Genomic DNA, 14,140 nt, shown 5'->3' on the forward strand with positions numbered 1-14,140 from the left:
ATCAGGTGGTATTAAGCAAATGTGGATGTAAAACTTGCTATGCGCCTGTGCAACAACGACGCCGCGACGTTTCTGATAAATAGTAGTGGAGTTTGCAAGTTGCCTTCTAATTGTGCTGTAGCTTACAAACTGTCAGAGGCTCTGCTTACATTTTCCTGTTACTTGAAATATACAGAAGAAAAGTTAGCTTTTTAACTGTTTTAGTCAGTGTAGATATGTAAAACAGGATTGAGACTAATAATTTGAAACATTATGCACTAAGCTATTTACAAGCATTCTGTGGCCTTAACCTGTGGAATATAATGACCCAAATAGAAAAAAAAAACGATTTGCTTTATTCTTAAACATTTTGCCAAATAGTGACACTAACAATGGCATGAGCATTTGATGAAACCTGTGAGAATAATGCATGTCGCCTTTGATGGTTGTTTTGGCCAATCTACCATTATGTTTTACGTCTAAAACTATGGTTTTGTTATGTTTGAAAATATTAAATTAGCTGCAGACAGTGCACAGTGTTTCTCCCTATGGATCTCATCAGTGCAGCTTTTGATAAGACTTTGGCAATATAGTTAGCCATTTAACGGCACTCCAGTTTATAGGGAGTAACAGGCTGAAAAGTTATACCTTACTTATGTAGCATTATGTTTTATTTCATTTAGAAATGCTACATTGCAAAATATTAAATGGTTTTGTTATATTGCTAAATATTAATGGCGGTATTTGATAATGTTGCCATCTTACAGCTCTTAAGTTTGTTGAAAGTAACAGGCTAGTAAAGTCATGCCTCACCAATTCTTTTCGATACCACGACTGACATATACTGAAGTGGAATTGGATTTACAAGGCTAGTTAAGATGCTCTGAACAAGCAAATGCGAAAAGTCACGTTATTTTGTGGCTAAGCATAAAATGACACATGATAGGAAATCGCCTGAAGTCATTTGCGCTTTACTTTGATTTAACTGTCGCCTGTGGCAAAACTGCTTGTTTGAAACTTCTGCAAGATCAAGATTAGCAGAAAAACAACAAAGGTAACAAGGCGCATTGTCAGGCTATTGTTGTATCATTGTTGGCTTGTTAATTCTAAGTTTTGAAAACTTAGCACATTTTAAAGATGTCTGTTGGCAAATTGCGGGAATATTCATCTTTACGGCTTGTTGCAAAGCGAAGTGTATAGATGTCTTTTTTCTGCTTTTAGAATAAAGATTATTGCAAGCATATGTTCTGAGCATATTTAAAACACGCCCTTAAGCGTATATTAAGATGTTATGATCTATTTATTTCTTATAAAACACTAGACCAGGGGTCGGCAACCTTTACTTGTTATTTCCATGTGGTAATGACCCGCGTGCCAACGATTTTCCAAAATCTAAATAACAGTGGTTTGTGCCAGCAGATATCAATAATAAAGAGAAAACAGAGCGTTTTGTGAATGTAAGGCTGAATTTTAAGTCAATGACATTTTAAAAACTGAAAACAAGCAGGTTAAATTACTATTTTATTATAAACACGCAAATTAGCTGGCGTGCCAGGGATTGCCGACCTCTGCACTGAACAGTGTTTCGAAAAAGTATCCTATATATATATAAGAAATACACTGTCAGGGAACGTGTATGTACAAGATACATGAACAATAATACTGTGAGTGCGTTGCACTGATGAAAGGCAACTGCAATTTAGCAGTTTATTCGCCAAATACAAGCTATATAAATTCTTGTTTAATATTGAAAACTTTAAACTAATGTTCAACATCTCGAAATTTGTTGCTGCAGATGAGTTGTTTACTGGTGCGTACGTTTGTGCTGACTCTGTTGCTACTAGCAACCGCATGTCAAGGTCATTTGCTGGATTTTGGAAAATGCGCTTGTTCATGTCGTGGGGTAAGTTGGATTGTTTGTCAAAGTTTACTGAATCATTTCACATACCCTATTGCTGCCAGGCATAGCAATAAGTTTATAGAGCTCTTCTTGCAATTGTATTTTATTCCGACTTTTCGACGTCATATTCGGGTCGCCGTATGCGCCATAACGGCGGTGTTTTTGTTGCGTTGTGACGTGCTTGTGTTTAGATCTCATTTATAGTGCACTGTTCTAGTCGCATTCAGTGTTATTTACCCTGATGAAGGCGACCTGTATAGGACGTCGAAACGTCAGAGTAAAAATACAATTGCCACAAGAGCTCTATAAACTTGAAATAGCAAAATCCTTTGCTTACCTTGCACTGTACTACGTGCATTCAGTGTTATTTACCCTGATAAAGGCGACCTGTATGGGATGTCGAAACGTCGGACCGAAAATACGATTGCCAGAAGCGCTCTATAAACTTGATTTCACGTACCCGTTACCAGTTTCAACAAATTTGCAATAATCTCTCCGTTGATTAAAATGTCCTGTTATGATTGTGGAAGCTATTAGCGTGCTGATCTAGTTTCATCGGGCAGTGTGATAGGTAATTAACCTATTGGGCGAATAGATTGTTCAAAAATATGAAACAAAAGCCGCATTAAATTGCAAATTATCGTAACTTTTGTGTCACTGATGATGACAGTGAACGTCTGCAAAATGTATTCCATATACACAAGTTCTTTGGCAGTTATGTTTATGATTCAATCACTCTTCCGTGTATAGTGTTTCTAAGTATATCGGTTTAAATTGTCATAACTTATCGGTCATAACTACTTTATTTGTTTAAAATGCCTATTTCTGGTAACTACTAACAAGCGAATTGGTGTTGTATCGTTGCATGCGATCAGTTTTTGATGTAAAGATTAGTTTTACATCGCGAATGTCAGCCCTGTTAATATCATGCGTTTGCAGGACGACCAAGATGCCGAGAATGCTGTTCCGTTTTCGGGACCGAAAGGCGACATTGGACCGCCAGGAAAACAAGGACCTCCTGTAAGAAAAATATTATAAAAGTTGCTGAATAAAGTGTTGCTAATTGTAGATTATGCTACAGGCAAAAATAAAAAAAAATGTTTTTTGCAAATGGCTAAATAATAACCTATTGCTGGATAGTAATTTGAACTATTGGCAAAAGTTTTGAAAAAAATGTCAAAATAAGGTGATATAGTTTAAACGCTATTTGTTTCTTGTTTCATTCTTCAATATTATTGTTGCTACGGTTTAAGTTCAAACGTTAAAATGACGATACTGCATATACTTTAAAATAGAACTCCAGCTCGTTTCTTGGTGATTGAAGACTATAATGAACCTTATGCTTATTGATTCAAATTTATTAACACATTTAGTCATTCATCTTTATAAATTCAAGATTAACATATTTCGCGTTTACAGCATTATATGTAGGCCTATCTTTTTTCGATTACATTCTTTTGATTACATTTGTTGTTTTTCTGGCAATTTTCTAAAGTTTTAATTTATTTTTATTTTTCAGGGTGACGCAGGTGCAGGTAAATATGTCGAAAAAGTTTTAATTTCACTTTAAAACTGTTTCTACTGAAACAACTCGTTTCGCAACAAATCTTGTTGTTTTTCAACTTTAATAACTGGAAAGTTTTTGCCCAAAATCTGCAGCTTTCCCAGCCTGCGGCATAATCTGTTTATAGTGTCGACTTGTACATTTAGTAGACGCAGAATTACCGACAAACAGGAAGTAACAATGACCTAAAACATATTGAATGACTTTAAACAATTACAGCATTTTGAAATATCATTTTATGTGCTTTATTATTGTCAAATAGTTTGTCGGTCGGTTCATAATTTTGAATCATTATTTGTTGTGGCAAAAATCTGCACAACACGACGAAAAAATATCACCAAGTTGTAAATATCTGTTCTACATATTAACCTCATTAAGCGCTTAAGTGAAAAAGACTCGATTTGTTATCAAAGATTGTTGCTTTGTATCGATTTTCACTATTTGTATTTTCACGACTATGTTTGACGCAGTTGCGGAATGGGGAAGTGCCTCAAATCCCGGTCAAACATGCAGTGAAATATTTGCAAACGGGGTCAACGAAGACGGAGTTTATTTCATAAAACCTGACCGATACAGCTCCATGTTTCAGGTAACGAGATTTCGACAAAAAAACAAATACCAAAGAACGCGCGTATAAAGCGAAAAATTTGGTCCACTTAAAATAGCTCTACAAAAAACAACAACTCATAAAACAAGCAAAACGACATAACGTAAGGTCATTTTAGTCGTAATTTGCCCCCTATTCTATCACGTTGCTACTTTATCATAAAAGCCCAACCTTTATCAATGAAATGCTCTTTTACATTTTAAAATTACAAAGTAGCTAAATCATACAATGATCATTTTGACTAGTTACAAAACACATGTTCAAATTAAAGTACTCCCCTCAGGAGTTTTAAAATTCCTTCCGGGTTGGAAACCATTGGTTTAAACCGCGACTATTTAAATAACACGTATTAACTGGGTTAAATCTTTATCTTGCCCAAAGCCCGAACGACTAATTTATTTCCACACCGCAGCCACTTCAGGTGTTTTCGGTATAAAACAGAATTAATCCGGTTTCACTTCGCAGGTCTATTGCGACATGGAAAGTCCTGGAGGTCCGTGGACTTTAGTAGCGAGCGTTCATGAGAATAATCCACAAGGAATGTGTACAACTGGTGATAAGTGGTCAAGTGAACAGGGGAACGGAAAATATGTTCACAGTAAGTTAAACTTAGGAACACTGTATACGGACTTGGAGAGTAATTTAATCAAAAGGAATAACTGCCAAAGAACTGTATAAAGCAGTGGTTCTCAAACTTTTTTTGTTGCGACGCCTCTGGAAAAGTTTTCTGGACTTCGACTAAAAGTTTTTGAGGAATCTCATTGTTGAAGTTGTGTTTATTGATACAACAACTAAAAGATACAAAACGGAACTATTTTACGACGCCCTTGGAAAATTGAAACGACACACCAGGGCGTCGCGACGCACAGTTTGAGAACTACTGTTATATAGGATACATCATGCAGACGTTTAAACAACCTGCACTGATCATGACAACAGAGATTGTTGAAACGTCTAATGTATTCTATATACAAGTACTCTGGCAGTTATCCCTTTTGATTATAAAGTCGAGCTTACACTAAAACAAACTGTGCGTTGAAACGTTTGTTTTCTAAAATTAGACCTTTTCATACAAATTGCGAATACAGTCTTTTACTTTGAAAAATTAAAGTTATAACGGGGGTTTAAAGTTGTACATATTCATTTGTATAAAACTGTGAAATTCATTTTAAATAAGGAGGAGTGCGCAAAATCGATAACTTTATGGAAGGATGCGTTACAACAAATCTTTTAAACGTGCTCTTATTAGATTTTTCCAGATTTAATTGTTGTTTTAGCATTGCCCCTGCTTTTTTAGGGTTGCGGATTTAAACACCGGCTAGTTTCAGAAAATTTTTAAGAGCACAAAATATTTGATAGTTTTTAAACACAATACAACGTCAACAGAAATCTTTAATCTATTTGATATCTTAAGGCGCGGGAAACTGGGAAAACACAAATATTTTCGGTAACATCCAATCAGCGACCAGCGATGATTTCAAAAGTCCCGCCTATTTCAATTTAAAGGTAATTTTGTGTTTTAGTCCGCTTTTTATATCTTGTCAATAAATGGCGTGTTTCAATATTTTAGTACCGTACATTCATATATTGGGTTTAAATAAATCCTAAATATTTTATTTTGAGCATATACCTCTAAACATCAGTGCAATTGAATGTTAAGCACATTCTATTTTTCTTTCATTTGTTTATATTCTTTATACTCTGGGCTCTTAATCTCCTTCTATTTTTTATTTCTCAAATTTAACTGACTGATTGGGTATGTTACCTTAAAGTTTAATGGTAAACACGCTTATTTCAGGCGAGGAACCTAATGGTCTGGCATGTTCCAAACAACACCCCAGCTTCTAAATACAAGAGCAAGGCGAGTGTCATGTACAAGACGAACAATGACTTTCTGACCAACTATAATGGAAACCTACGCTCGCTGTTTAAGAACAAATACCCGATGGAAAAAACAAAGCAAGGTTAGATTGTTCTGGACATTTGACATTTTGTATTGTTTTCTTATATTACATTGACTGTCAAATTTCAGCTAGAAACGTATTTAACTGTATATGTGACAAGCGTTTTAGATCATTCTGCCAAGTCAGTGGTTCTTAACCGGTAAGAAACAATGTACTTATGCAGTGCTGGATCAACCATTAGGCAAAGTAGGCACGTGCCTACAGGCCAGTCAAAAATCCAGGCCACTTTAAAATCAGTAGAAAATTAGTTATGTTTTCAACATAATTATTTTGTGTATTGAAAGCGATTTACCCCGTAAGATTGACCTCCAAAAACTAGTTAACGCGTTTTCAATCGCAAAAACGCGCAAAGTTGTAATTTAGTTAGGTAGCCTATATCACCATGTTTTTGCACGGTACCCTGAGTTATAGTTGCAGCAACGATCTTTGTGACAATGATTTGGCAACACTGATAATTATAGTTTTTTAGTTGGCAACCCTGATTTTTGGGCCACTCATAAATGTCCCCACAGGCCAGCAGACCCTTAATCCGACACTGTACTTATGTAGCAATGCGTTTGTATAGTTTATGTATAACCTTGTTTAACCTTCTAGTTGTTTTTCGTAAGTTGGGCTTTCAGAGTTCTTACTTAGTGGTGTCACATAGCGCATTTTTCCTTCTTTAACCTAAACGTTGCATAACACTGCGGATACGGAAAATAATCCATTTTTTTGAACACATGCAGGGGAAACGTGTACAAGTCAATGGTACCTAAATTGTTGCTTTAGGTTTTACTCAAGTCTAAGAAATGATTATTTGGTCACAAAGTTAAGTATTTTCAACCGAATAAAGAACATTATTGTCAGTAATGCGCGGAACAAAACATCATTGTAAATATAACAGAGGGGAAAGTTCGAACTTGTTGCTTGACTTTATTGGGAAACTACATCATAAGGTTGAGAACCACTGGGCTAAGTAATTTTTTAGTGAACGTACAACGTTGCGTGCTGCCTTGAAACGAGGTCTTGTAAAACACCGTTTGTCAACGTCACAAAGTTCAACAAAATTTGACTTTTTGTGTAAAAAAACCTTTTTAATGATGTCATCAATGGCCTCTAAGTTATTTAAATCATATTTTGCGATTTTCGAATCCTTGTTGATTTAAGTGTCCACTCTAAACCTTCAAACACTTGGTGGCTTTTTTAGGAATTGTTTTCACACGATAGTGGATTACAATGAAACAGCAGCAAATAAATATTTCTTTAGCTCAAAACAAGTTTGACATCAACAAACTCGTCCGAGCCACGCGGAAAATCTCGCCTCAAATCACCGCCGCCGTTCCCAACTGGAACCCGTACGAATATGACGACCTGGCGAAACAAGCTATATTTGATGGAGGGTCCGACATTTTCGACACTGGGAACCAAGTAAGGAAAACAAAGAGTTTGGACAATTCAGTTAATTCAAACCGTGGGTTCGAATCCCACCGCGTGGTAGATTTTTTTGCCTACTCTTGATAGTATTAGGTTAAATTGTATGTTTTTTTTAAGTGACTAACGTTTTGCATGTTACTTAATATTTACTGCGCTGGTTCCAGAAAACTATGCCAGATTCCGGTTCAAATTACAACACTTTCACATATACGTCGTAATTTCACCTTTTTGCACAAGTGCATGTAACCATAGATCTTTATGTTGACGTGTTTGCCAAATAAGTTCAATCGTAAATGCTTTAGGGGCTTAAAAGACTTTTCTAGTTTGAGTCGAGAGTATAAGACCCTATTCAATTTCCTAAATGGGGTTTGCTCGTCAGAATGTAATTAAAACACCGATATTTTTCGAAATGTTAACCAAAATAATATATAAGCTATTGCTGCCAGGCATAATATCACCTTTATAGAGAACTTCTGGTAAATGTAATTTTATCCCGACGTTTTGACGTTATATACAGGCCGCCTTCACCAGGGTAAATAACAATTGTGCAAAAATACAATTGCCAGAGGAGCTCTATAAATTTTAACGGAAATAAATTTGTTTAAACTTATGATTTCTATCCAGCTCTACTTTTCATTAAACGATGGAGAATTATTTCCAATCACGTACGAGGAAAAATACTCGATAGGTGGCGTAACGCTGAACACGAGCACAGGTTATCCGTTCTTCATGTATTTGTGGGTTCAGGAGTCGATCGCTAGGCTCATGTTTAAGGTAAACTATCTTCGACTGTTTTTTTGCAATCGACAATTTTTAAGTTTAATTATGAAAATAACGGCCCGAATAGACGTAAAAAGCGACATGCTTTATTTTTCAAACGTTTCGGCAAATGCTCATGCCATCATCAGTGATATGAAGGCCACATCAATTGCACCCATTTATATACACTTTAGTCGCATAAAAGAATGATAAAAAGGTGCGAAACAAAACGTTTGAACAATAAAGCATGTCGCTTTTTACGTCTATTCGGGCCGTTATTTTCATTATCAAACTTATGAACAGATCTGTATGTAGTGTTCCGTGTTATAGTGTTAAAGTTTTAAAGTGAGGTCGAATTGACATTGTAAACTATACTTTAAACTGATGGTTTCCAACCTTTATCGACGAATTACTCCCTTAACAATTCAAAATATTTCAATTTCTTTACAATGCAATACGTAGTATATGGTAAACCGTAGCATTTTTCCTTGTGTGTTACGTTAAAAGCTAACTTTGTTCTTTCATGTGTTACGTAAAATGTTGACATTGGTTCTTCTTGTGTTACGTTGACGTTAACGTCAAATATTGTTCTTTTAGGTGTTACGTTAAAGTCAGTATTGTTCCTTCTTGTGTTACGCTTAAAACCAAATTTGCACTTTAATGTGTTACGTTAAAGGTTGATAGCGAGCTGGGAGCGGACGGCGAAGGAGAGATTGTGACGTATTCTGGAACGTTCGATCAGGGCGTCTTCTCTGTGACGTACAAAGCTCAAGAAGTTTACGCTGCCACAGACCCGAGCATCATGCAAGTGTACTTTACTATATCAAGTCCACAGGTGGGAGCATGAACCGTTGTGTATGTAACGATACATTCTGAAAAAGGAGAAGTAGACTTGATGTAGGAAGCTAAACTGTCAGAGAGCTTGCATATGTTAAAGAGCTTGCATACATCTGTTTATAGTTTTTTATAACTAAGAATGGAAAGCATTTTCCAAGTTACGAAATCCGTTAATGAATTAAATGGAATATGAATATTTCGCCTAATGGCATCTTCAGTTCCTATAAGAAAACACAAGATAATACATTAATACATTAAATAAACGGTGATCGTCGATGACCATGTTACCTGTTGAAGGGTTAGATACTGTTCAGTTCAAGTTTTTAGTTTTTTGATATGCATAAAATATGTTCCCTGTTTTGAACCCCGTAACGCAGTGTTTCCCTAAATTATACAAAGTTCATTTAAAATTGTGTCTTTTATCAACTATACAGAAATTACAGATCATATTCACAGAGCCAAAGTGTATATTTACAAACCAGATTCAAGTAAATTTCTCTCCTTAAGTTTTCCCCGGTTGGGAACCAGGGCTGTAACATGTTAAATCGACTAATTAATATGAACCAATGAAAATTGAAATTCAGTTTTGTGCGACTGCGGCGCATAGTTACCCGAAATCTGTTCGCAGGCCTGGGAATCAGAAACCTCTCCGATTTTAACGCCGGTATGGAGTTCGAACACTGGGTTTCTAAATCATCTTGTCACTGTTGGTCCTGTAAAGAATATTCTCTTCGGGTGAGTGGAATAACGTACGGTTTGGCAGAGATTTTTAACATGGACAAGTCTGGCCCGAATTGTAATCACGGTCCAAACTTTGGACCAGTGGTTCTCAAACTTATCAACCTTACGTCGCAAACTAAATTTTATTTCGTAGCAGACTTTGCAAGCCAACATGACAAAAGTTGTTGAAATAAAGTTAATTAGCAACTTTATTGTGGCTGTTCAAAATGCTTTTTATGACCAATATAATAAAATATTACATGTTTACAATAAAAACGAAAATCACTCAAGAAGTGGTGCATAGCCATAAAAAGAAACGACTCAATATATTTTTTAATTTCGCAAAACACTTGTGAAAATAAGAGCTGCATAACAAACGAAAACGATGTCTCTAGTATAGCAAGATGCAAAATTAACGCGCTACTGAAACTATTTACACACACTTGTAATGTTTAATATAATAAAATAATACATGTTTATACTAAAAACAAACATTCCGCGGCGCACAGATTGAGAAACCTTGATTTCAACTTTAGTCACAAGGGATTATATTGCGTGTGTGGCCGAAATGCTTCCTATTTTGCAGCGAATTGATTAAAAACAAATCTACAAATCGACCCATTTAATTGTTTAACAAAAGTTTTGGGTCAAATTTTCTAACTAACCATTTTGCCATTTATTTGCATAAAACCAATAACAAGTTCATAGAGCTCTTTAGGCAATTGTGTTTTAAATACAAGCTCAATAAATTTAATATTATGCCTGGCAGCAACAGCTTATATAAAACCTAAAAATGGGTTATTCGATTTTCTTTAGTTTTAAACCAATGACAGAAATAAAAACTAACAGCATCCAAAAGTAGAAATGTCTGCACCTAACTTGCATTGCAAACCAACTAAAAGTTTTTTTAACATTCAGATATTCAGCAATAACTTATTATATGCCGATCTATGTACTAAAGCTATGCGGGGAAGCAAACCATATATTGCATACAACTCTTTACCCAAACTTGTTTATTGTAAAATGGCACATCGAAATGCTGTGTTTTATATGAAACTGCAAAACACATTCTATCGTCGTTAGGTCGCAAGTGTTTGGACTAGATTCTAGTCACTAGAAGGTAAATAAAATTTTGGGACGCTCTTAAAGTGAAATGCTTCCATTCAGGGTCAGGAAAAACCGCTTAAACACAGTATTTCACTGTTAAACTCTTCACAACAGAATGTAAATCATCCAGCGATTGGTTCTTGACAATTTAAAAACGGACGTAACGAAGAAATGCTTCTTCGTATTTCGCAAACCACTTTTTGTATAAAAAGGAATTGCGTAAATGAACGAACAGTGAATGTTTCTAGCATACTTCGATGTAAAATTAACGTACGCTTAAAACTATTTAAACATCCTTGCAATGTTGGAAGTTCAAGCAGTGAACAATTGAAGTAGAATGCATCAAATAATTTAACAAACCAAATGTAAAAACTTCCGATTTTCAGCAAAGTACAAATCGACACCTTGCAGTGGACTCAATGCGAGCGTTGCACTTCCAGTTGAATTCATCCGGGGAGGACCACAGGAAGTGACGTCACACATACCTGAGAACCTGCGACCGGAAGTGGATGTGGGATTCGTTCATTTACGTCCCATGGGAAAATCCGGAAATCCCAGCGCCATCTGTTCCGGGTTCAAGTGAGTTTAAATATTTGAATAATTTTTCTCACAACGAATTTACGAATCAGCAAAAAATCTGAAGTTTAAACTTGGTAAAATGACACGAAGCAAAAAGACGGAGAAAACAATTTCACCAAAACAAAACTACAAGACCGAAATGAGGTTCCGGTTTAATCGATTTTAAAATAAACCTGAACACATGGTTGCATGGGAAAATAATATCTCATCAGGACGATTTAAACTGGATTCGGAAACATAAAACCTAAGGCTATAGCCTTTCCGTTTTTTTTTCGGTTTTCGGGGGTCAAAAAATCGAAGAAAAATCCGGTTTTGGGTGGGTTTTCGCCGGAATATTCCGGTTTCAAACTGGTTCTAGCCGGTTTTAGCCTCCTACCGAACCTCCAAACCGGTTTAAACCGGATTCGGAGAGACAAAATTTTGACCCGATTTTCGAAAAACCCCTAAGGTTATAGCCTTTCCGTTTTTTCAGTTTTGGATAGAGATGTACCGAATATTCGGTTTGCCGAATTTATTCGGCCGAATCGATCATTTTTGCAAAGATTCGGTTTCGGCCGAATAATTTGTTGCGATTCGGCCGAAACCGAATCTTTTACGAACACAAATTTAAAGCGTTAAACGTGTCTTTTCTGCTTATTAAAGTCCACGCAATCTTTCAAAAGCCCAAACAAAACGAAAATTGCGTCAATGTTTATCTTTTTCAACACATTATCGTTTCACAGAACTGAAATAAGGACGAAACACAACTATTTTGCACTGGCTGCCTGGTAGATAAACATTTTTTCACGTCAAACGCGTAGCGTACGACTTCGCGTGACGTCATAAATGATTCGGTTGATTCGGCCGAATTTATTTGGCAAAACCGCCGAATATTCGGTTTCGGTCGAATCGAAATTTAGCCGATTCGGTACATCACTAGTTTTGGGGGTCAAAAAATCGAAGAAAAATCCGGTTTTGGGTGGGTTTTCGCCGGAATATTCCGGTTTCAAACTAGTTCTAGCCGGTTTTAGCCTCCTACCGAACCTCCAAACCGGTTTAAACCGAAATCGGAGAGACAAAATTTTGACCCGATTTTTGAAAAAAAACCTAAGGCTATAGCCTTTCCGTTTTTTCGGTTTTCAGGGGTCAAAAAATCGACGAAAAATTCGGTTTACGGTGGGTTTTTGCCAGAATATTCCTGTTTCAAACTGGTTCTAGCCGGTTTTAGCCTCCTACCGAACCTCCAAACCAGTTTAAACCGGAATCGGAGATACGAAATTTTCACCCGATTTTTGAAAAAACCTAAGGCCTTTCCGTTTTTTCGGTTTTCGGAGGTCAAAAAATCGAAGAAAAATCCGGTTTTGGGTGGGTTTTTGCCGAAATATTCTGGTTTCAAACTGGTTCTAGCCGGTTTTAGCCTCCTACCGAACCTCCAAACCAGTTTAAACTGGAATCGGAGAGACAAAATTTTGACCCGATTTTTGAAAAAAACCTAAGGCTTTCCGTTTTTTTCGGTTTTCGGGGGTCAAAAAATCGAAGAAAAATCCGGTTTTCGGTGGGTTTTTGCCAGAATATTCCTGTTTCAAACTGGTTCTAGCCAGGTTTAGCCTCCTACCGAACCTCCAAACCAGTTTAAACCGGAATCGGAGAGACGAAATTTTCACCCGATTTTTGAAAAAAACCTAAGGCTATAGCCTTTCCGTTTTTTTGGTTTTCAGGGGTCAAAAAATCGAAGAAAAATTCGGTTTACGGTGGGTTTTTGTCAGAATATTCCGGTTTCAAACTGGTTCTAACCGGTTTTAGCCTCCTACCGAACCTCCAAACCGGTTTAAACCGGAATCGGAGAGACAAAATTTTCACCCGATTTTTGAAAAAACCTGAGGCCTTTCCGTTTTTTTGGTTTTCGGAGGTCAAAAAATCGAAGAAAAATCCGGTTTTGGGTGGGTTTTTGCCGAAATATTCCGGTTTCAAACTGGTTCTAGCCGGTTTTAGCCTCCTACCGAACCTCCAAACCGGTTTAAACCGGAATCGGAGAGACAAAATTTTCACCCGATTTTTGAAAAAACCTAAGGCTGTAGCCTTTCCGTTTTTTCGGTTTTCGGGGGTCAAAAATTCGAAGAATAAATCGGTTTGGGTGGGTTTTTGCCAGAATTTTCCGGTTTAAACTGGTTCTAGTCGCCAACTGAACCTCTCATACGGATTTTTTAATATTATTTCATCCCTTACACTATTGCGCAGATCACGGAGTTGTTCAAACGACGTTCTTTGTGTTGGTGGAATCCAGGACGGAGAGGAAAGTCCCTGCGGGGATTTCCCTAACTGGACCAATTCTCCGACACCAGAGGCGCTACAGAGTTCGATTTTTATTTTCTACGATGACCAGTAAACACTTAAAGCGGTTGCCGCTCTTAATTTGTACAATAAACTTGCTATATCGGGTACACTATTCTGCTTTATGTTGCACTTGCAATAGATGCAAGAGAAATTGATTTCCAATTATATTCCTGACGGGTGATTTGGTTATGACTGCTTTTGGAAAAGAATTGTATGAAGGTAATGTTTTTGGCGTTGCTATGGAAACCCGCATTTAGTCAATCAACCCAAATCACGTGACTTGATGTTGCAACGCGCCATTTCGTTTCACGGGACACTTGCAACTTGGGAACAACTTCTTTGCCGTTAGGAAAAAGGGTAAAACAAAAATACCAGAGTCCTTAAAGCACTACATACAT

The 14,140-nt window shown here is 36.7% G+C and overlaps 2 protein-coding genes across 2 annotated transcripts in view; both read left to right on the top strand.

The window, feature by feature from the left end:
• LOC145213619 (intelectin-1-like) overlaps positions 1-13,849 on the top strand; it is a 239,640-nt gene extending 225,791 nt beyond the window's left edge. Inside the window, exons 2-3 of the mRNA XM_080081983.1 lie at positions 11,237-11,429; positions 13,647-13,849. Coding sequence (XP_079938109.1) covers positions 11,237-11,429; positions 13,647-13,794 — 341 coding nt within the window. The 3' untranslated portion in view covers positions 13,795-13,849. The remainder of the gene's footprint in view (positions 1-11,236; positions 11,430-13,646) is intronic.
• LOC145238427 (uncharacterized) lies at positions 755-9,762 on the top strand. Its single transcript, XM_080101586.1, has 12 exons — positions 755-1,033; positions 1,775-1,882; positions 2,819-2,899; positions 3,399-3,414; positions 3,914-4,032; positions 4,516-4,648; positions 5,465-5,556; positions 5,849-6,014; positions 7,261-7,421; positions 8,052-8,201; positions 8,863-9,021; positions 9,652-9,762. Exons 2-12 carry the CDS (start codon positions 1,775-1,777, stop codon positions 9,760-9,762), a joined length of 1,296 nt encoding a protein of 431 aa, XP_079957712.1. The 5' UTR covers positions 755-1,033.
• Positions 13,850-14,140: the final 291 nt, after the last annotated feature.

Source organism: Phallusia mammillata, chromosome 1 (assembly GCF_965637545.1).
Source record: "Phallusia mammillata chromosome 1, kaPhaMamm4.hap1.1, whole genome shotgun sequence".
NCBI lineage: Eukaryota > Metazoa > Chordata > Ascidiacea > Phlebobranchia > Ascidiidae > Phallusia > Phallusia mammillata.